Consider the following 22,709-nt stretch of genomic DNA (forward strand, 5'->3'; position numbering starts at 1 on the left):
GGGTCAGCAGCTGTAATGTTAATCCAAGTAATGTTTTTTCACACTAACAGTAGTCATTAACGTGAATATTTAAGATGCAGTTAAAAGTGTAGCAGACACTACCTTTCCAACAACACAATAAATAGTTCATAAGAAAACGTGACACATCACACGCATGAATCTTTGGTCATCAAGTGAAGTAATAATATTAATAATAATAATAATAAAAAAAATTATTTTATATAGTGCCTTTAAAGGTGGCTTCTCAAAGCGCTTTACAGGATGACAACAACAATAAATAAGAAGACTACAACAATAAATACGAAGATTTCACAATATAAGACACAATTACAATTACAACAATAACAATAGAGGAGACCGTGGAAGGTGGTATTAAGAAGAGCAGAGGGGTGAAGAATGGAACCAGTTCAGTAAAGGCTTTTCTGAAGAAGAAGGTTTTGAGTCTGGATTTGAAGGAGTTTGGAGAAGGTGACTCTAATGATTAAATATAATTGATCCCCATTTTGGTTATAATGCCGTTGTTTTCAGAAGAGATGCTGATTTAGTATCAGCGGTGATGCAACACTACCCTCGTTGCTATCTGCTTCACGGTGCCTCGGAAGGACCCGGGACCACAGACAGCCCAAAGGCCTGTCTTAGAGACCTCCTGGGGCTACACTTTAGACTGCAGCGGTTTCCGGGTCTTTGAAGTGATGACTTCAACCGTTGTGGCGCTCCCACCCCTGTCTGCCTAAGTGCCTTTAGCTCAATGCAGCATCTTCACTGTGACACCAACATTTGCTCAGGGGGCAGTCAATTAGCACGCCCTGATGAGAGTCTCCATGTGGATGCGAAAGGCAGGGGGCGGGGGAATGAAGCCCATTGAGGCCTGCTGATTGCGCTTAATTAGCCACACGCAGGCACAGCCCCTGTCCATAGCGCGGATGGACACTAATCCCCAGATGTTCACACCTCTGCTCGAGCCCGGGGTGCGTGTCATGCTGAATCGCCATGACAACCCAGGCCGGGCCCCAACCCATAGTTCCCAGGGAGCCTCTTACATGCCTCAGAGCTGACAAGGCGAGATGTTTAATGTAACAAGGCTGGAAACTTGGCGTTTAAGCTGTAATAACGCATTAGGCTTGATTCAAATTGTTAGCATGTGGCGAGACAACCCAAAAAAAAAAACCACAATCAGACAGGCCACCAATCACCCTCTGTCATCCTCTAGGGGGATTGTCAGGACCACCGCTATATCTTGATCACCGTCTCTTGAGGGATTACAGATCGTCCTTCTCTCTCGTGCAGTTCTCCTCCACACCTTCCTCTTGTGTTGAACTGTGGGTAGTGAATAGTGTCCCAGCAACCCTCCCCCTTCTGCCAGACTTGGGACCGGAGGCTCCCTGTTATAAGAGTTTACAGCCCGCACAGCAAAGCTGAAAGACTACAGTCAATGTACCATTTCAAGATTAATTCTTCCTGTACATTTGGAGTCCTTCTGTTTGCATTTATTAATGTGAGGTGGTGTTGCTGATAGAAATGATGGTGCCTCTGCCAAAATATGATTTTGAAACAAAAACCTAATTGCTGTCATAAAATCAGTAAAGCAAAGGGCTTCAGAGTCAAAGTGCGCCTCGTTACTACATCAGTATATAGGTGAAATGCCCTAATGGTGTTGATACTTCTGTTTATTTTGAGATGCTGTTATAATTATTAAATAACCTTCATTATACAGTAATTATATCATTACTGTATATCATTATATCACATCAAGACAATGTACAAAAGGCAATACAATTACATTAAATTAAAAATTTATTAAAACTATAGTACAGATGTGCATTCTTAGACAGGTTTTTAAAGTGTCGATTGTCTTGCAAGACCTGTTACTGGCTTGAAAAATTACTCAGTTGTCCTGGAGTTCCAGAACAGAAAGCACTGGTCTCCTTGTGCTTGGAATCATGTATAACTGAAAGATGGCCAGAGTCTATCGAGTGCCTACTTGATTATACCTCTAGGCGTGTATAAGGTTAACAGTTCACTGATGCAGTCATTCAATTCAAAATACTTTATTTATCCCCAAGAGGGGGCAATTTATGAGCCAAACTTTTCCTGCCCTTAGAGATGAGCTGCAATATTTTGGGTTTTTACTCTGAAATTCACAGGAAGTCAGTAGAAGGAAGCTTAAACAGATGATATATGCCCATCTGTTTTAGTTCTGGTTAAAGTCTAAGTGGTTGGGTTGTGAACATGCTGAAACTTGTTAAGAACATGTTTAGATACACCAGAAAGCACTGAATTACAATAATCGAGCCTGGAAGCATCAGTGGTTTAAATCAAGCAGACGTTAGGTCTTCTCCATCAGACTGAGAGAGATGTGAATGAATATGTGTGATGTTATGGAAATAACAAAACACAACACTGTCAACACAAGCTTTAAACGCTCAGTTCAAAAACATCTCCAGGATTCACCAGGTGAGTACTTGCATTAATTCCAGTACCAGCGAACTAAGGCAGACACATCTGCTGAGCTGATAAGGAGAGTCAGCCAATCGATCTTGTCAAAATTAAGAGGGAAAAAGTTTTGTTGCACCCTCTTTTAAAAATAATCTAAGCAAAGTGAAAAGAGTGTTTGATTAACACCAGTATCCATGCTGACATACAGTACATGTGGGAGTCACTAGCACAGAAATTAAGACTGAATCCATATGTACATCCTTAAGAATAGGATCCAGTGGTAAGATACAGATACTGAAACGAATTTGCACCAAGAACAGAGCCTTGTGGGACACCAGTCAGTCAAATCAGTCTCCAGTCATACCAACCCTTCTCAAACATTTTCAGGAAGATGGTATAATCAGCAGCATCAAAGGAAGTACTAAGGTTCACCAGGACATGCAATAAATGGACAGAAAGTGAAAGCCACCAGTCATCAGCACATCTGTAGAAACCCTAACAAAGCCCTCCTTCTATGCTCTGTGTGTTCTGTATGCATTGATTTGAAGTCAGAACTAAAAGCTTGTAGTTTATGTACAGATTAAATAAGATAATTTTCAGATTTTGCTCAGTAAGGAAGAAAACACCAACAGGAATAGATCTGCAATGCAATGCAAATGTAAATGAAATAGTTTTGCACATTGTAATTGTCACAGTCTGCTGCCCGTCCCATTCCACTAAAGAGAAGCACTCTGACTACCAGCATCAGTCTCACACGTCTGCACATTCGAAGAAGAGCGTATTTCAGTGTTGATTTTCTCATTCTTTGTGCAGCACAAAATCAAGTACATTTTGCAGGGATAAGGCTAATTGGAAAAATAGCTGTAATTATGATAGGCGCTAATGTGGTGCAATTGTTCTGTGGGTTACTAAGATTTTGTCAGGATCATATTTTTTTTCAACAATATAAATACAATGCTTAATAGCTTACATAGTAAACGCATCCTTCTCATTTTTAAGACATTCATTTTAAAGTGTTTTTCATTGCTCTTTGCAGATTTGTCAGAGCCGTGTCTTTAGCATATATACAGTAAGAATGTAGGAGATGACAAAGAATCAGGATTTCCAGGAGATGTGGCAAATTACCATTATCAACCCATTTGAATTTTGTGAAAGGGCTTTAAATGTGAGGCCTTCGGCATAGCTGCAAATGAATTGCTTTCCTTCGTGAGGTACAAAAAGATATCTTTTTTCATTCCCCCTGTTATTAAGCATGTCATGTGAGAAACTGCTGATGGGCAGAGCTGGAGAAATCTCAATACCTTGCCATCAGGACATGATTTTCCAGAGTGTGATTACAGGGTGAATCACCCTCCTGACTTGATGAAACTATGATGTACTATCCTCTCTCTCTTACATACAGTATGTCATTAAACCAGTACAAATACTTTAAAATGATGTCTTTGGTTCCTTAGTCGGTACTCTCTCCTGCATTTTCTAATAAACTTGTCAGCATTTCAATTGCGTATAAAAACAAAGTAGTTCCCTAAATGCTTATAATACCTATTCATCTCTATCTCTTATCCTATCACAAGACTGTTTTTCAGACTTTAAAAAAACGACATCATTAGTATCGTACAGAAAGAAGAGATCTGTTGTAGCAACAGAACAAGAAAGGACTGTCAACATTATAGGGGTTTCTTCACTCATGCTTTGATCTTGTTGATTTATTTCTAAAATGACAGCATTGATATATTACCATATATGTTTTTAAAATCTTAATTTTATAATACAGGGGCCAGAAAGACTGCAGATCTAACACCATTTCATTAAAGGGGGAGAACAGAACCAGGACACTATACACCGATCAGTCTTTGGGGGGGGCAGATTGTACAAGCCATGAGTGGAATTTATCCAGGAAACCAGGGCTAACACCCCTAATCTTTCATGGAATCTCAAGTGTCACGGGATCATTAATCACCATCTAGACAGGACCTCAGTTTCACATGTCACCCAGAGGTCATCACCTCATACAGCACAGAGTTCCTGGTCTCCACACTGGGGCCACACTGCGGCACTGCCTTATAAGAGTGCCCCCTATTGGTCCACCAACACCTCTTGCAGAAGCAGACTCCAGTCCCAGTGCTGACCAGTCCAAGGCCTTGGTTAGCTTCTTGGCTAAGGAATAAACCTTTACTTGTTCCTTTGGAGCCTGCGTATGCTGACACAGCTCCCTACTCGAATTCTTATTATTCATTTCAATTCAAATCCTTCACTCATCCGCAGGGGCCCAGTTTAAGATGGCCAATTCTACAGATAAGTAACTTACTTACAAGTCAAAGATATGGCAATATGTACAAGTAACTTACGTTTGTACCTATATTTAATGTCGGTTTAATAATTTAATTAATTCTTTTGCACATGACCTCAAAAAACATACTGAATTGCCAGAAGCAAATTAATACAATTTCTTAAAAAGTGCATACATACAAAATATATGTGCATTAAATATATTACCCTTGCCTAATATCACAATACTTTGTAGGCCTTTTTTTTAAATCTGTCTCACAGATAAAAAATAATAATATAAATATTTTAGATAGCACCTTTAGAGGTATCTTCTCAAAGCTCAAAACGTGTTTTCAAAGTGACACCAATTTATTTCAGTCACAGAGTAGGATTTTCTTATATGAATGTAACAAAAGGCAATCGGGCAATTTCATATATGGTCTTTCAGAGTCGCAATGTAACTCTTTTTAATTTGGGCCCACATACAGTATGTTTCAACCACGCAGGAGTACCGTAACATGCTTGTCTCATGAGGCAAGAAAGGTATTGATTTCCTTTGTTGCAGACCAGACATTTCTGTAAAGCAGCGTAAAAGAGCCATAGCAAAACACACACTTCTTTTTTGATTAAATATAACACTCATCCGAATAACACTTCTCTCACTACGGTGATGTTATATACATACTTATAGCAACATGACTGCAACCCAACACCATTCAGATTCAATTCAAATAGATCCTCACTTTCCCCATCTATAACTGAAAGATATTATTTCTTTAAAACAACAAAGACCTACAACCTTTATATCAAAACTAGCAAAAGCTGTGTTCTTTTTTTAAATGTGTTGGTGTGCCCCTGAGCAAGGACAACCTTTTCACAAGACGCTTCCAAAGATAATTTTAATTTTATTTAGATCATTATCTGCTGCGGCTGTGTTTGCGTGGAGAGTCTGTGCAGGATTGAGGCAGACCCACCTTCACGAGGTGAAATGAGGTCTCCCGCGTACCGTAGCCTCAGGTGTACGGCGTCAGTTTACAGATGTTATGTGTAGCTGCTCTACATACAGACAGTTACACACACACACACACATTTATACATACATAAATCTCCATGATAACAACTGTCATCCGCACTGATAGTTTGAATTCACGGCCGACACCGGCTGTAAGCTAGCGTCATTTACAATATGCGCTTCACTCGGGATGAAAGTAGCTTTTTCTTTCTTACCTGTAAGGTATCGTTATTAAGGATAATAACACCCCCAACAAGGCACATTTGAGCGTGTGTTTTGGGGGGAGGTGGGGGGCATCACCTCAGACGGAATTATTTCGTCTTTCCTCCGCTGTTTCAACAAACTTTAAGCACAAGCGACGAGATCAGGCACATGCCGAGATCGCCGCCCTAATTACCCAGGATGTCTTTGATCGTGTTCTTGTCGAACTGGCCCGCTGCTGTTGCACATCTGTCCTGAGGCTCGTAGCTTAATAACACAGCACCAATAACACTTGAAACCGGATCCAAAAAGAACTTTAAAAGAGCTCGAAAATATGCATAATAATTAATGGATTCAAAGTTATGATGAGCCGTAATACCAGCCCTGTTACACACGAACCGCGGCTTGCTGTCACTGTTGATTGTAACAGGTAAAGTCATCTTGGATGACTCATGACCGATGCATGACGTAGTGTATTTTATGGTCTAAGAGTTAAAGATAAAATGAAACATGAAACATGATAATAATTAACATTTTACAGGTATTCGTAAAATCCCATTGTATATTAAAGACTGCATATAAGCTGCAATTGAGAGAATATAGGTACAGAAATGGCATTTTTGGCAAGTCCAGCTTTCGGGGTACGAGATGAAACGTTCATAGAGACTTTGCTGAATTTTCTTATTATCTTAATCGGATGATTGTGAACTAAAGTGTGTTGCTGACAGTTGTCTGTGGTTTTAATTACATTATTGTACCACTTCTGCATCATGAATATTTGCAGGAGATAAAAAGGATGGTCTTCAACGACAACAACAACAACACTGATAACTATTGAACAGCAGTTCAACAACAGTATTTTTTACAAAAAAAACTCTCAGCACGTTACGGAAGATGTAGCTGAAACAACAGATGAAGTCAATAACTTCAGGTTAGAGGGCCTTTTCTCCGAGAACTGTGCTCCTCGGCAGCATGTTAGAGGGCGCTTTCCGCCTGTAGCTCGGCTTGTGTAGCTGTCCTCCCGGAGTCCGGAGTCTCTTTGTTCCTGTGCGCTGGGGAAAGGGGAGGCTCACTGCTCGGCGCTGCGAGCGAAACCGATTGGCTCCGAGTCTCGTATATAAACCGGCAAGTGTGTAGCAGAGAGCAGTTACTGTGACAGGCTGGGTGCGACCGGGAGAGGAGTTCCTTGCTCGACCTGGGAGGGGGGGGGTGGATTAATTGCTGGCTCGCTTTTCTGTTCCTGGGGGATTTGATTTGCGAGGACGGCGTAAGGTAACGAAGAAACGAAACGAAATCAATGAAGGAGAGAAGACCCGGCCAGAAGCTCTCCAGTAAATCCGGGATGGATCCCAACCAGAGTGTGAAGTGTAAAATAGTGGTGGTGGGGGACAGTCAGTGTGGGAAAACGGCACTGCTCCATGTGTTCGCCAAGGACTGCTTTCCCGAGGTACGTGTTGCGGGGGCTCTCGGGCTGGATCCCCCGGATTCCTAACTTGAAACTCGTGCCCGTCTGTGGAGCCGTGCTGTGCTCTTCCCACTCGTGTTCTCACGCCACTCAGCCGTTTGTTTCATTCCACATTCTGGGACTTACTTCAGTTGCCCCTGGTTCCCCGAAGGGCATTCATTTTCCGCTGAAGTGAGATGCGGCGTGCTCATTTCATCTCGGTGAAATCGGGTTTATTGTCTAGGAGTTATTGTCTTACTTTTTTTTTATTGGATTTGGGTGAAAACAACTCCTGTCCTGCGATGTTATTAGAACATTGCACTCGGGTCTTTTTTTTATCTTTTAGCCATGCGTTACGCATTTTGAGTGTTGAGTGTACCTCCTGCGTCTGTCCTCGTTATACCTAAGGATGAAAGGGCTGAAATGTGCTCTCCTTTCCGTTTAGAACTACGTCCCGACAGTGTTTGAGAATTACACGGCCAGTTTCGAAATCGACACGCAGAGGATTGAACTCAGTCTCTGGGACACTTCAGGTAAGCGTTTTAATATCCCGACCGCGGATCGTACCGCCTGCATGTGGAGAAGATGATGTTCTTGAGCGCTTTTTTAAAATAGTGAATTAGCGTCTGTTCGTTTCTAAGACTAGATGTTATATCCCTTTTTTGCTTTCTCCTCATAAATGTGAGATTTTTGCAATAGTTACATCGGATATGATCTTTCAGATTTGCCCCCAAAGTATTCCTTGTCTTGCTTGTTCTTGCACGATTTTCCAGTTTTATTTTACTGTATTTTGTAACAAAAGCAGTTAAAGAACATCATTAATTCACGCGGCAAGACTATTTTAATTACTCTAATGAATAGTTGAAAACACGCTTCGCACCTGGTTGAGGTGCATTACTTTTTATGTGAACACTTGAAAACCTTGTTTTCATCTCTGGTGTGTACTGTACATGTGAGCGGCGCAACCACCAGTTTGCTGGAGATAGTTTTGCTGCACTGTGAAGCATTGTCTTTTGTTCTTGCCATTCTTCAAAAACCGTGTAGGTCTTTTCGTTTTTACGGCATGTAATAAAAGTGAACACTGATAGGACATTCTACAGAAAATATTTTCCGCTCGAACTGAGCTCAGCAAGTTGCTTGTGCAGCGACTTGGCCACGGACTGGTACTTTTTTAAGGGTTTGCTAGTTCGCGGAAAACTGGCTCGTAACTACCTTGGGTTTCTTAACTCCTCTGGGGTGACTCCAGAACGCTTTCCCATCGCTTCTGTGAAGTGGTTCTGTGTCCCTGCTTCTCGTGTTCTTGCCTGTGTGTGTTTTGTGGTTACGGCCGTGCTTGTGCGAACTTCTGTATTTTGTGAGCGAAGTGAAAATGCGGCTGGAGCTCAGAGGTGGGTCTGGTGCAGATGAAATCCGTTGAAGGAGGTGAGCTCAACATTCTTCAGGCGTTGCAGCTCTTTCCTTGACGTCTGTGATCTGCCCGGTTCCAGATGAAAGCGGAATGTGACGCTGGGATATCGGTATGCGCGGAATGATGAGCTACAGTCCGACAAGAGTTTAAATCTTTCATTGTGTTCCTCCTTTCCTGTCTTTTTATTTTCCTGTAAGGAAATAAGAGGATGCAGATCCGTGCCGTTGAGTTGGAATAATATTGCCCATTCCCAAAGACACCCCGAAATGTGATCGAGGTTTTGTCTTAAGGTGTATGGATCTAAGGAATTTAAAATTGTATACATGCAATTCCATCCAGGTACAAATGTACACCTATTCTATGGTCCAAGACTATTCAGCCTTGATTTTAAATTTGTGCTATGCAGTAGTGCACAGCTTTGAAATATTTCTGCTTTTTAGTCTTGTATTTAGAACTTAATTTTTTTTGTTCTGACTAAGCCAGAGGACACAGATGGGAGATGTGTGCCATCAAAGTTATCATGTCGGTGCTTTTGTTGTTTAGTATTAATCGTGTGCACAAGCATAGACCTCTGTCCTCTCTCGGTTCCCGCAGCAACCTGGATTCTAGCCCAGAAGCACAGGGCATAAGGCAGGGCTGCACCCTGGATGGGATACCAGTCTATCGCAGACACAGGGATGCTTTTTTTTTTTTGTCCATCTATAGAACAAAAATCCCATCCAGGATTTTCAGACTGTCTGGAAATAATTACGTGGTATTGCCAAATTCCTTTCTGCTCACTGTAATTGGTCAAAATTCTAGTGCTGGCTGCTGATCTGTTTGAGTCCAGGGGTATATGGATTAGGTACGTCAACAGCTCGGACACCTCGGCTTCTTAGCTGCCTTTAATGAGGTTTTGTCTTATTTGCCCTGTTTGAAGATTTCCCCCCCCAATTTAGATTACTGGGAACCGTCCTGAATTCTTTAGAATGTTTTTTACATATAGATATCTTTGCATGCTGAAAGATTTCTGGAGAGCAGAAGCCATTTACCAGCTAACCTCTAACTCATTGGTAAGATGGGCATCTAATAAATTAAGACAATCTTGAGTGTTTACTGGCAATGTGAAATTATTCGAAGTGCAGCAGAAGTGTCTCGGTTTAGATCTTGTAAAGGGAACCTTCTTAAAAAAAACCTGAAATCTGATAAGTGACTTTGCTAAACATTCAATGCATATACAGTATGTCATGGAGCAGCAATTTCATTTATTATCCTGGGTCTGTTAAATGTGCTTTTGAGTTGGCTGCACCTTGAAACAGCTGGTATTCGGTTTCTGTTAATCATTAGATCTGGAACAGATAGGAGTGTCACCAAATCTATTGGCTAATCAATCATTCACATGGTCCTGAATATCCAGTAGAAGTGGTGATTTATTTATAGGATTCCGTCAATCACCCAGCTGCTTAAAGCCTGGATTGCTGAACCTTTTTGTGAATTGGAATCTATACAATGTTTCACAGTTGTCGTTGAAGTGTTTTCAGTAGGAAAACTGTTTTTTTTTTGTCTTGCTTAAAGTGTTAGCGCTCGGCTTTCTTGAAGGCATTTTTTAAAAATCGATTTTTTGAAGACTTTGTCCTTCAACGTGTATTCCGTGGACCATTGGAAAGCCGGGATGCAAAACATAAAGAGTGGATGTGAAACTGTTAGCCTAATGATTGGACTTGGCTCACTGCGCTTAACACTATTAATGGTAATTCACGAGTTGTTGCCTAGAGGCATTCTCACTTTAAATACAAGTGTATCCTTCTTTTATTCTTGTGCACAAGAGGACAAAGATCCACCATTTTATGGGACTCGGCAGGTGTCCCTTTTTCCCTTGTTTACACGTCCTGGAGCTGTTTGCTTGGAATAATGCAACAGTAAACGAGATGCCCAGCGAGGCTAGGATGAAGGGTGAGGCAGCTGCTTCCCAAGGTTCTGGGCATTCCCATTTATTTCAGATAATTGTATAATTAATTGTAATTTTCTAGTACTAGAAAAAGTTGTTGTGGTGTTTTTGCACATACTCCTACCATGTGGGTCAATGTAAAACATATGGCTGTTTTCGCCTTGTTCTGACTGGCTCTGTGGTGCAGGAAGGCTGGGCCGTCAGGAGAGCAGCTGGAAGACTGGCCCTCTTTGAAGGTTCTCCATCTCACACCCAGCCTAATCAATCAATAATGGCTGCTGCTTATCACCAGGCAGCCAGGGATGAGACAAAGGGACAAGCACTGCAGCTCATCTGGAGAGGCAGCTGACCCCCTGCCGACAGCACTGCTTTCTTGTCTTTTATCAGGGGGGGTCTCGTGGATCTGCACTGTTCATGGGAGATCATTGCTTAGCAAAGGTATTGGGGGGGTGGGAGAATCTGAATTAGTTTCAGCCTGCTTGGATTGAGGTTTGTTTTTAGATAGAGAGCAATTAATTACTGTTTTTTGAGAGAAGTGCTGTAGCTGCTCTGATATTCCGGTACAGCTGTTTCTGCCTGAGACCAATCCAGCTGAAGTATTGCCCTTCACAGTATCTTCTGTGTGGCTCTTGCAATTGCATTTCTCCAGAAGTCATTTGTCAAACTATTCTTTTATGCCACAGTCACGACAGGGACTCTGTGAACCAGATTCTTGCACATGATTACTTTTCTCTTGCAGTGATGCAACACTAAAGAGAAGCTAAGGAGCAGGGCTTTTAAGTGTATCGGAGTACCTCCTGTTTCTAGGGGAGTCTGGAAGAAGCTTGCCCAGCTTTGTTGAAGTTGATATCCTGATTTCTTTTTAAAAAATGGCTGGATGAGATCTTGGATCCATTTGCTACTAAAAACCAAGGAAGCTGGATTCGGCCAAATGCCCTTCTTATCTGTAGCCTTTGTTTTTCTGAACTGTATTTTTTCTTGCAAGATGCTTGACCTCTGCCTTGCTACTCTGAATACAGAGCAGCTCATGGAGTAGAGATCTACACTTCTCATACCTCAGGAAAAAAAAATGCATTTGTTACAAGCACTGTAATCTTCTTTGAAACTTTTTAGCTGTTACAGTGATCGTATTTCTTTGCAATGCGAATTGGAGCTGCATTTCTAACATTCCGGAGACCAAAAGTTAGAACTTCTTGGTACAATGGGCCTATTGTTGGGGCATATCGGGGGGCTTTTCAAAAGCTGAACTAAAGTAGGTTAGAAATGTATCTCGGCTCTTCCTTTCATGAGCTGGTAACTGTAAACCAGCGATTAAACTTGTGTATCACTTGTTATAATCCGAGGTTATGCTGCCTAATAACACAACCTTTGCCAACGAGAGGGGTTCATTTAGCCTATCCAGCCCATTCAATCACGCACAACTAATACATTTCAGGATCTCATCCAGCTGCTTCTTGAAAATTGGTGGTATTGTCTTAAATGGTTGCGTAGCTTGTTCCAGACTCCTACACCACGGGGTGTAAAGTGCCTAAAGACATCGTTGTACATTGAGTATTGAAGATTGTAGTACATCATGATTTTCTTTTTGGTGCTTTGCGGTTTTTCCCTTAATACAGTTTTGACCAATTAAAGATAATTCACAATCTGCCATCCCCTTTACCAGAAAGACGCAAATTGAAGCACATGTCGCTTTCCTTATTGGCTTTTATTGGGCTATTCAGTGGAGAGTGCCTCAAGGAATCCCCATGATGGTCTGTAATCTCCTACAGTCATGCTGAGCGCCACATTAGAGCACACCTCTTTGTGCTGTAGTTGCCCCTCTACACCAACGAGGCTTCAGCGGTAGTGGGCCTCTTTCTCGTCTCTCAACACAAGTGAAAGCCCCGCCACTTCTCCCTTGTCCTAGCAGACGCGATGTTCACTGTAGTCGGATTTCAGCTTCTGGAATGGTTCCCCAAACGTCTTCAACCGTTTGAAAGCAACGTGGCATTTTAACAGGCGGTTTCAATACTTAATTCATCTGAGGTCCCTTTTCCAGAACTCCTTTCCTTTTCCGGGCAGGATGTTAGGCTGTGAAGAAGAAGCTGGGTGCAGTGTGCTTAACCAGTCATGAGTCCTTTTCCCCTCTATAGCACTGGGGGAACAGTTTCCATTGGAGACCTCTTTCATCACTTACCAATTAAATGATGCATAACTGCCATTTTTCATTTCCATCTCTCTATTTCCTTCATGTCTTTGAATAAAAGGTTTATGGGAATGTGTTACTTTGGTAAAGTGTTTTTCTGTTGGACTAGATCTTCAGACCGGCTGCTGGTTTTCCTTCTAGAGAGAAGGGGCTTATAACAGTATTAGAGGGGACTTTTTTTTTGCTCTAAAAGATAACTGAAGTATTTACACTGTCGGTTTCAATAAGCGAGAGGCATGCCCAGACAATGCAGTGTTCTTAAATACCACTCCCCCATTAATCCTAGGCAGTTTGGATTAATCTTGCACACTGGAATTCAGAATTCCACAGTTTCTGTGATTTATAGTCCCAGGGGTTACTTAACGCATGGAAACCGAATTCCTGTCATTCCTGGCCACACCAGTAAATGTGAGAAGCTCCGTTTCCACGGAGACGGTTTCCGCCTCACCTTGAAGCAGTATTATAATGCTTGTTACAGCAGGCTGGGGTTTCTCCAAAAAGGCTTCAGGTCTCAAACAGATTTATCATTGTGTGGCATTGCGGCGCTTCAGTGGCCTGAACAATGCGTTTCGTTTTGGTGGACTCGGGCTGTTCAAAAGCATAAATTAATATATTAAACTGTTAATTATTTCATCAGTTAATGTACAACATTTTTATTCATTAAATTTTTACCGTCTCCACTTTGTAGTCATTTGTATGCTTGAATGAATTAATTTTTGAACCAGCAAAAAGTTTTGAACAAGATATTAATCTTAATATTAAACTTAAAGTTTGTAAATATGAAAGCTTGCTTTCAAAGCTTTGTCTTGGTTTTTGTCTCGATTACAGCATAACGTATCTAGCTTCACTGCAGGGGAGAAACTGGTGGCTGAACTGAAAATACATGCTCACCAAGTCTGAAGGGTTCTGTTTATTGGGGAGGGGGATTTAGAATTGAACAAATAGCCTCTTTTTATATTTTCTATTTAAAAGGAACACATTTATTAAAAAATCATCATATTGTCACAGCTCACAAAATGAAAAGAATATATATATATATAATTTGAACCTGATGACTCGAGTGAACTGGGTTGTACTGGTGTCTTAAACTTTTTAGAGCTGGGTTAAAATGTCAGATTACACAGTCCATTCTAAACTGAGATTGCAGCTGCTGCAGATTAAACATAATTGCATATTCATAATTTCCGAAAAGTGCAACCTTCAAAGAAATGGAAATCTTAGCTTCTTCAGATAAAGCCTTTTTAAGCCATCCAGTGTCTAAAAGTTAATTATACAACACTGCTTCATTTTTCCCTCCACTGTGAAAGAGCTCTAGGGAAGGATGTCTTAAATGATTTCTGTAAAATTAATATTTATAAGAGACCTGAAGGGATTGCATATATTGAAGAATAATACATTGTTTTATATTTGAAGATTATACCATGAAAAGAGAAATGTAACTTGCTAAAAAAAGTGAAGTTCTTGGAATATTTGTTTTCAATTCCAGCTGTACCAGAAGAGCTCCCATTTTGAGTGGCCGACGTGTTTTCTAGGAATTTTACAACACTACTTTTATCCCAAAACAAGAAGGCCAAAACATCTTTATGTACTTCCAGAAATTACTTTTATTTTAACTCTAACTTGCCATTTTCAGACATCTTCTTTCAGAGAAACAAAATGCCGGTTTAGTACCTTATCACATATTCAGGCATGTGTGCAAAAAAAACCATAATCCTCCGCTCTCGGTAAAATCAAATGCCAGGGTTTATCCTGGAAGGGTGTTGTACACCTCCAAGCCATCTTCGGGTTTATCAACCAGGTTCAGCGTTTGAAATGTCTTTTGATCTCCTCGTAAGAGGATCTGGGTAATGTTCCTGACTTAAAAAAAAAAAGAATAAAAAAACTGTTTTAATTCTTGGAAGTAAATTGGGTATTATTTGTGTTTTAGGATCGCCTTACTATGACAATGTGCGACCCCTTTCCTACCCCGACTCGGATGCGGTTCTCATCTGCTTTGACATCAGCAGGCCAGAAACCCTGGACAGTGTATTAAAGAAAGTGAGTATTGAGAATAATTTGTTAGATACCACAAGTACTCATGAGCTTCTGTGAACATTTTTTTTTTTCAGGTTTTTGTGTAACAAGAAATTGCATGTCTGGCTCTGTACGTGGTATCTGAAGAGTCCCGTGGCTCGTCTCCTGAAAGGCTTTGCTTTGTGTTGGAGATGGGTCAGGTGACTTTAGAAAAAATCATTCCATGCTTTATTGTAATTAAAGGGGCCTAACAAATTGTGTATCCAAGATAGCAGATGGTTTTTAAAACTAAAATGTTTTAGTCTATTAAGTCGGCAATACACAAATTTAAGCAATAGCTTCTCAAGAGTGGTGATCAAGTGTTCAGTTTAGTAGAAAAGGTGAACTGAGACTTAATGTGACCATTTTGCTGAGGAGCTCAGACCTCTGGTCCATTTTTTGGTGTGGGGGAAAAAAAAACCAGTTTGCACCCTGTTTTGGTGAGAAATCTCCATAGATCCCGATATTCATGATAGATGAATGATTAAAATTTTTGAAGGTGTAATTGTACTAAATTGAATGTATTGTCAAGGCTGTAAAAATGTTTGTTATTCATTATTAAATAAACATTACTCACCCTGTTATTAAATTGCACAGAACACCAAATCTGTACTTCTTTCTGCATTGAAATTGTCAATTTACCTTGATTTGCTGCTACAGTCCATTAATGATCTGGAGAATTTTGAATTAAATTAATCTGGTGGGTGGGGGACTACCCACCTAACAGGATAGTGGTAAACAAACAAGTGTCCAATAGTTTCACTGAAACGTAGGCAGAAATTCTTGGTGCAAAATCTCTTAGGTGTGCTGTCTGTATTGGTGTATGTTGAAGCATTACTGAAACTCGGTTAGAACTCATCAATGTCTTTTACATGTTTTGTAGTGGAAAGGTGAGATCCAGGAGTTTTGTCCCAATACAAAAATGTTGCTGGTTGGCTGCAAGTCTGATCTCCGTACGGACCTCAGCACGTTGGTGGAGCTGTCCAATCACAGACAGACCCCTGTGTCCTATGATCAGGTAACGTTCTAGTCTGACAAAACTATTCTGTGATGCATTAAACCTGGAGCCTTTATCCCCCCATTTAAATTGACATTATTTTAAAGAATTGATAATGTATGAAACGGACAGAAATCCATGTCAAGATTCGATTGGCTTCAGTGTTCAGGAATATTATGTTAACTGAGCATGTAATTCACACACAATCTGTGACCCGCTTTGGTCTAGGCCTGACATTTTTACAGTATGTTGCACCTGTACTGTTATTGATATAACATATATATATATACTCCGAAGGCAAAGAGTTTTTAGATGTGAAAGGATGTTCTTGGGATTTTCAGTATTGATCCTTGACTGTAATGATTTAAATGTGTGGTTCCTTCTCCAGTGCAGAACTGAAGGATATTGGAGCCTCTGTTTGGCAGGAATTAGGATTCCTCGCCCCCTCTCGAACGGTTTTGGTTACTGCTGATCCACGAAAGAAAATGTCTGTATGTCTCTTTTCCGTCCCCCCCCCCCCCAGGGGTCGAACATGGCCAAGCAGATGGGGGCGCCGTACATCGAGTGCTCGGCGGTGCAGTCGGAGAACAGCGTGAGGGACATCTTCCACGTGGCCACGCTGGCCTGCGTCAACAAGAGCAGCAAGAACGTCAAGCGCCACAAGTCGGCCCGGGCGCCCAAGAGGATCTCGCACATGCCCAGCCGGCCAGACCTGGCATCTGTGGCGTCCGACCTGCGCAAGGACAAGGCCAAGAGCTGCACGGTGATGTGAGGCCCCCCCCCCCCCAGCGGGCGCCCCCCCCTCCTGCAGGGGAGCCGAGGGCTCTGCGTGCACTTTAAAGGCTCCGCAGCCCGGAGAGAGCTGGAATAGGAGGTGCCAGTGAAGGAGGAGCAGCGTCGCCGGACTCGGCTCGGATGGGCGCAAACGCCTGGCGTAGATCTGACTCTTTTCGTTTCCACACCCGGGAGGAAGTTCCGAGCCTGGCCTTCGCTTGACATCCGGTGTCCCATGAATTCGTTTCCTGCTGCAGGAGGAGACGATTTCATTTGGTTCTGGGCCCTGGAAGTGACATTGCAGCCTTTCCAGCCTTCGGCAGGAAACCGTCAAGGCTGCCCATCTCTTTGGGGGGGGGGTGTGGTAGCAGAGGAACTGCGTTGTGAAGCGCTTCCTGAAGCAAATGTGAAAACCGCTGTCTGAGATTCCTGTTGGAAACCACGCTCCTCAGGTCCGAGTGCTGCTGTGCTCTTCGACTGAAAGCTGTTCTTGCACTGGCCCCTGCGCCTTGTGTCAAAAGACAAAGGGGCAGCAGAAGTAAAGCATGACAGTCAATCACTGTGGTTCAGCCCAGTTTTTTTTTTTTTGTGTGCCCTCATTTTATGACTGCCTGTTTTAAAAAATGTCAGAGGAAAATGGCAGGCCATGTGTTCCACACAGTAAAAAATCTGGTATGCAGCAACCGAGTCTGGAAGGATTTCCACAATAACAAAGCTTTTTTTAATGTTCCATGCATTTTCATCTATTTATGTGCTGTACTAATGTCAACTTTCATTCTGACGGGTTTTTAACCAAAGAAATTTGGCAGTATGTTGAAATCCCAGTACTTGTCCCATAACCATAGAGCACATGATTTTTTTTAACTTGTAATTCTTCGCAGCAGTGTGAGTCTTGTTCCGATGATGAAATACAGGGTATAATGTAGGTTATGCACGTCTGTTTGCAGACATATCCATTTCCCATTGCTGGGATCAAGCAGAAGAGCTGTCGCTAGCCTAGACACCAGTGCCTAACTAAATGATTTTGAAATGTTGAGTTTTGCTTTGGAAATCTGAAAAAATATTTTATTTTTAGGACTGTAAATGTATATCCTGTCTGATGCAGTTTATTATAAAACATTTTTCCCTCCAACTGTAAAGGCCTTTGAAAGGCTTCTGGAACCAGAATATTTGTTTCTTTGCAAGGATGTCCTCGGCTATGCAATACATGCATTTCTTTGGCCCTGGTCTGAAAATCAAACAAAGGATTTTGTTTGTTTTTGGTTGAAGGACACATCAGTATTGTGGTTAGTTTTCAACATCTGTTGAACAAAAAAATCAGACTGTTTCAGTAAATGCTTCAATTTTTGGAAGCATTTTGGGCTGGGAGGAGGTTTTGGGGATTGAAAGTGCTAAAAACATTCTGCAGTCATAAGCATAAAGTTGCACTTTGGTCTTTTTTTTTTCTCTTCAAGCAAAAGAAAATGTTTCAGGACTTTGAAGATTCCACATGACTGGAGTTGTGCAGTTATACACTTCTGAACTGGTGCATCAGTACCCACTGGGACAGTATTATCAGCTAGCTGGCATATGCTTTCTGTATTTAAATGTAAAAAAAATTAAGTTATAAAAATGTTCAAACTGTAGAGGATCACTTTTTTTAATGTTGAAGTCCATTTGTAAGTCTGTTCTGTTTCTGCAGTATTTATTGAAGTATATTTTTTCCCCCCTCTTTGAAAATAAAAACAATATTGTGTACCTTTGCAAGTGGCTTCACTATGTTGAAATGAAAATGACCTGAATTCAGCTCTGCTGGTTTGGCGAATGGTTGAAACGGATGCCCTTGGCATTACCCTTTTAATAAGGGCTTGGAGAAGTTTACCAACCGTGTAAACACCGAAATGTAAAGATAAGACTCTTGACCTTTTGCAGCTTTAATGATCTGTATTTTCAATAAACAGCCAGGTAGCCACGTTCACTAGAGTGGTGCAGCTAAAACCTAAAGGTCTCGCTGCTGTAGAGCTGTTCAGACGGGAATGTGACCTCTGAGCCCTACAAGTAAAAGCCATGTGCAAAAAGGACAGAGCTAATGGAAAAGAAGAGGAAGTAATCCATCATGTCCGTCAATTTTCAAAGATGATCACGAAAAGGTAACATTTCAGTTCAGACTGACGCAGATCCGGCTGTTTGGTTTGATCCTGGTGTGTGCTATATGGGGTGAAATGGGAAGAGTGGTTGGCGTGACCCCCAGCTAAGGGAGTGGCGGCCCAGGTGTCTGGGAAGGGCTGCGGACGCCTCCTCGAGAGTACGAGGATCGAGCCACGGAGCTGCTGCAAGGGTGAAGATGGGCTTGTGGCAGGGAGGCGAGATGGGCATAAAAAGGGAAGTCCTGGGCGCGAGACTTGCGGACAGTATGTACTGTAGGTGTGCAGAAAAGCGTTTGGGATTAGGATCCAATCACAGAGGATCCCAAGCTCCTCTTATAAACTCCATTAAACCATTAGAGAAGAGTTAGATCCCCTGTCATTCAGCCAATCTCTTGCTTGTCATCCCACCCTTCTCTTGTCTGCAACAACGACAAAGTTGAGATTATTTATTCTATCATTCTTTAGGTTTAAGGCAACATTTGGATAACTAGTTTTATTAAAGAGTGGTTTTAGCTTGAGGTTTTTAACATGTTTAGCTGTATGATATGGTTTACTAGAGTTAGGATACCTTACTGGTTAATGTTGACCTTCTAGTCTCAGGCTAAAATGATAATTACCCTGCTAGTATACTGCTGAAACGAAGTAGATGTGTTTCCCTATTGCTAAACACGAAAACTGTGTGGGTGCACTCTGCTTTTAGAAATCATTCCCTCTTCGTGATCTAAAAGAGGTTTGTCATTGGTAAAAAAGCCTTGAGCAAGCAAGCGTTAATCTGCCTGATTAGAAAGTTACATGTACTAACACAGCAGTGCAGTTATCTTCGTATAAAACAATAACTGGAATAGTTTTGCACATTATGTATTTTGTAGATTTCTTCTTGCTTTGATATCCTTCTGTGGGCACAGAGAATTACCTTTAGTAAGCATTAGTATTTCCTTGACATTTGATGCATCCAAGTGTTAAATTATGTCTTGTATCTTTTGTTGAACATGATTTCTGTTTTGGTAGTTAATACAGAGGTTTATATAGGGAAAAACAGAGACTAAGGGCAGTGTGTGTACTATATTTCAGCTTACAGTCATTTGTTCAGCTGGCTGTCTTATCAATAGCAGACAACTTGACATTTCTGCAAAATGGCATCTGTTACAAGGGCTCAGGATGGGAAGCTGGCTAGAGTGGGCCTGTTCAAGCTGATCATTAAAGGAGACACTAGAAACAGTGCAATATTTTACCTTAATTGCTTTCCTATACAGCAGTACATATAATAGCCCTTGATGGACTCTCTCAGTTATTTGGTGATAATGGAGCCTTTATTTGTAGACAATGCCTAACAGATGCGTTTCCATAGCAATAGTGTACAGCAAAACTGCTAATCAGTCAATGTAGCTTATTTATCACAATCTCTCATTCCATTAATTTCTGTTAACAAAGGAAGATATTACTCTTTGAAGCTCAACACCCAAATCCGAGTGCAGACAAGTGCTGGCTTTTGTGGAAGCATGAGGAGCATCGTTCTCTGTTATGCTGCAACTGGCACTTCCCTCTGAATCTGGAAGTGGGAGCTCTGCAATGTGTTTGTCAGAGTATGAACATGGTGAAAGTACGCCTGAGATTTTCCTCGGAGCTGCTGATAAAACCTCATTTACTGCTAAACAATAATTTTAAAATGAACCGATTTCCCTCATAAAAAGGAGCAAAATGTAATCAGTCACGTACTTAATGAGACATCTGTACTGCATGTCCTGTTTTGTTGAACTAAAATATGGGATGGAAATAGGAACAGGAGAAAACCACAGCGTCCCAGTGCGCCAAGTTGGTGAAGACACATCCAACAACACTCACAGCTGCAATTGTTACTGAAGGAGCTTCCTCCAAGTATAAACTCAGAGGGGGTGAAGATTATAATTTCGTTTTCGAGTCTTCTTTGCTGTGTTTGCTGACATTTAATTTCTTTCACACAGTTTCAGCTCAACACAATTTCAATTTGAGCATTGCACTGTACTTCATGCTGTACTTCACTGTTCAAACTAGAATTTTTAATGTCCAGAGTCAACTACATCATTCTATTTACCTATGTTTAGGTGAACAAGCTGACAACTTACTTAACAACAACATTTTCAGATCAGAAAAAGTCAAATTCTTTTTTTAATACAATAACTTAATATGCATTATTATCTCTTTTAGATGTTCTTTGAAACAATGCATTACATGAATTCAGCATACATATACATACAATTCAACACTTTGGGCTTTTGACTTAATCCTTTCCTATTATAATGATATACTGTATTGGCCACTCCATTACTTCAGTTAGTAATTCACATTTTAAATAACATGGTTGTACAGAAAAGATCTAAGTTACAGTTGTGCTCTTTATTGAAACTGCATTTTAAGTTTGAAGTATTATATGCTATTCTGGTGTCAAGGCCTTTCCTTAACAGCCTCTTCTAAAGACATGCAGTAGATTTGCATTGTGCAAGATTATAGTTCAAAGTCCAGCTCATGCCTCAGCTGCCAAATCTGACCCCCTATTCCTTCTCCCAGGATCACACACACAGAGACCTCCATAAACACAGAGAGACCTGCCTACACACACAGAGGCCTGCACACACACACAGAGAGACCTGCCTACACACACAGAGGCCTGCACACACACACAGAGAGACTTGCACACAAAAACAGAGACCTGCACACACACAGAGACTTGCGCGCACACACAGACATACTGTACACACACACATAGAGACCTGCACACACAGACTTGCACATACACAGACCTGCACACACACGCAGACCTACATACACACACAGACCTGCACACACAAACACGGACACACAGACCTACAGATCTACACACAGAGATCTACACACACGCATTCACAATCCTTCACAATCTGCTACATCCTTTATTACAGAGCAATCAAAACTTAATGCATAAAAATAGTTTATTGGAAATTCTAGCTGGAGGGGAAAATGGTTATTTTCATGTGTGGGTGTTTTGTTGGGTTAATAAAGAATATCATTAGATATTCAGGATTGCCTTTTGGCAATATTTGACAGTTTAAGATGAAATTCCTTAAAATGGTTGTATACCTCATTTTACAGAGGATAGGTTCAGTTTAAATTGAGACAGTCTAATGCATTAATTACTGTATTTATATGTATTGTCAATTTGTAGGAAAACAAAGCAGATAGTTATGGTTGTTTGCAATGATGGTGTCAATAAATTCAGTGTACTCCAAAAAAAGGCAGAAAAAAATATTTCCGGGAGATGTATCAGCAACTATAGAAGGGACCCCACCCTCTCCTGACACATTTTGTCTCTTAAAAATTGCAGCTGCTTCTTCCAGAGCAGCATTCCCCCCTTCCTCTCCGTCAGGAGAACCTCCCTTCCATCGCTGTTTTGATCCGGCCCAGGTCTGCTTTACATCACTGCGTTCTCTCCACCGGCTCCCGGCAGTCGGGAACACCCTCCTTCTCGCCCACCGCCGGCCCCGCCGCCTTGCTCCTGCCTGCCTCCAGTCTCCCAAGTCCTCACACAGTCTCTAAATCCCCTCCTCCCACCCTGTTGTCCCTGCCCCCGGAATCCGGGCTCACGGCTCTTCCGGCCACCTTTCAGCACCTGCTCAAGACTCATCGGTTCGGAATTCTCACGTCTGTAGTCTCCCGTGCAGACCGCATGTACTGTAGGAGCTGGTCACAAGGTAACGCCGACCTACAAGCTTCGCAGCCACACTCGGCGCACTTATTGCATTTGTATTGTTTCATTTCCACTGCACTGCTGTGGCGCTGGCCTCACTGTCATTCTGTCAGCTGAAGATATTTCACCCGAGCCCTAATGTTGATGACATGGATGCCTACAGTGCATACAGTGCATTC

At 41.6% G+C, this 22,709-nt stretch overlaps 1 protein-coding gene across 1 annotated transcript; it reads left to right on the forward strand.

Annotated features, from left to right (window-relative positions):
* The first annotated feature begins 7,057 nt into the window (after positions 1-7,057).
* Positions 7,058-18,446, forward strand: rnd3b (Rho family GTPase 3b). The gene is made up of 5 exons (XM_088606250.1): positions 7,058-7,364; positions 7,807-7,894; positions 14,809-14,918; positions 15,817-15,951; positions 16,454-18,446. Exons 1-5 carry the CDS (start codon positions 7,215-7,217, stop codon positions 16,700-16,702), a joined length of 732 nt encoding a protein of 243 aa, XP_088462376.1. The 5' UTR covers positions 7,058-7,214; the 3' UTR covers positions 16,703-18,446.
* The last annotated feature ends 4,263 nt before the right edge of the window (positions 18,447-22,709 follow it).

This window comes from Lepisosteus platostomus, chromosome 14 (genome assembly GCF_059453375.1).
Source record: "Lepisosteus platostomus isolate fLepPlt1 chromosome 14, fLepPlt1.hap1, whole genome shotgun sequence".
Lineage (NCBI taxonomy): Eukaryota > Metazoa > Chordata > Actinopteri > Semionotiformes > Lepisosteidae > Lepisosteus > Lepisosteus platostomus.

Excerpts from the sequence above, each read along its gene's own strand:
- rnd3b (XM_088606250.1), top strand. The coding sequence starts at position 7,215 with ATGAAGGAGAGAAGACCCGGCCAGAAGCTCTCCAGTAAATCCGGGATG. Across the intron at positions 7,365-7,806 it reads CCAAGGACTGCTTTCCCGAG|AACTACGTCCCGACAGTGTT; the intron begins GTACGTGTTGCG and ends CTTTCCGTTTAG. Across the intron at positions 7,895-14,808 it reads CAGTCTCTGGGACACTTCAG|GATCGCCTTACTATGACAAT; the intron begins GTAAGCGTTTTA and ends TTTGTGTTTTAG.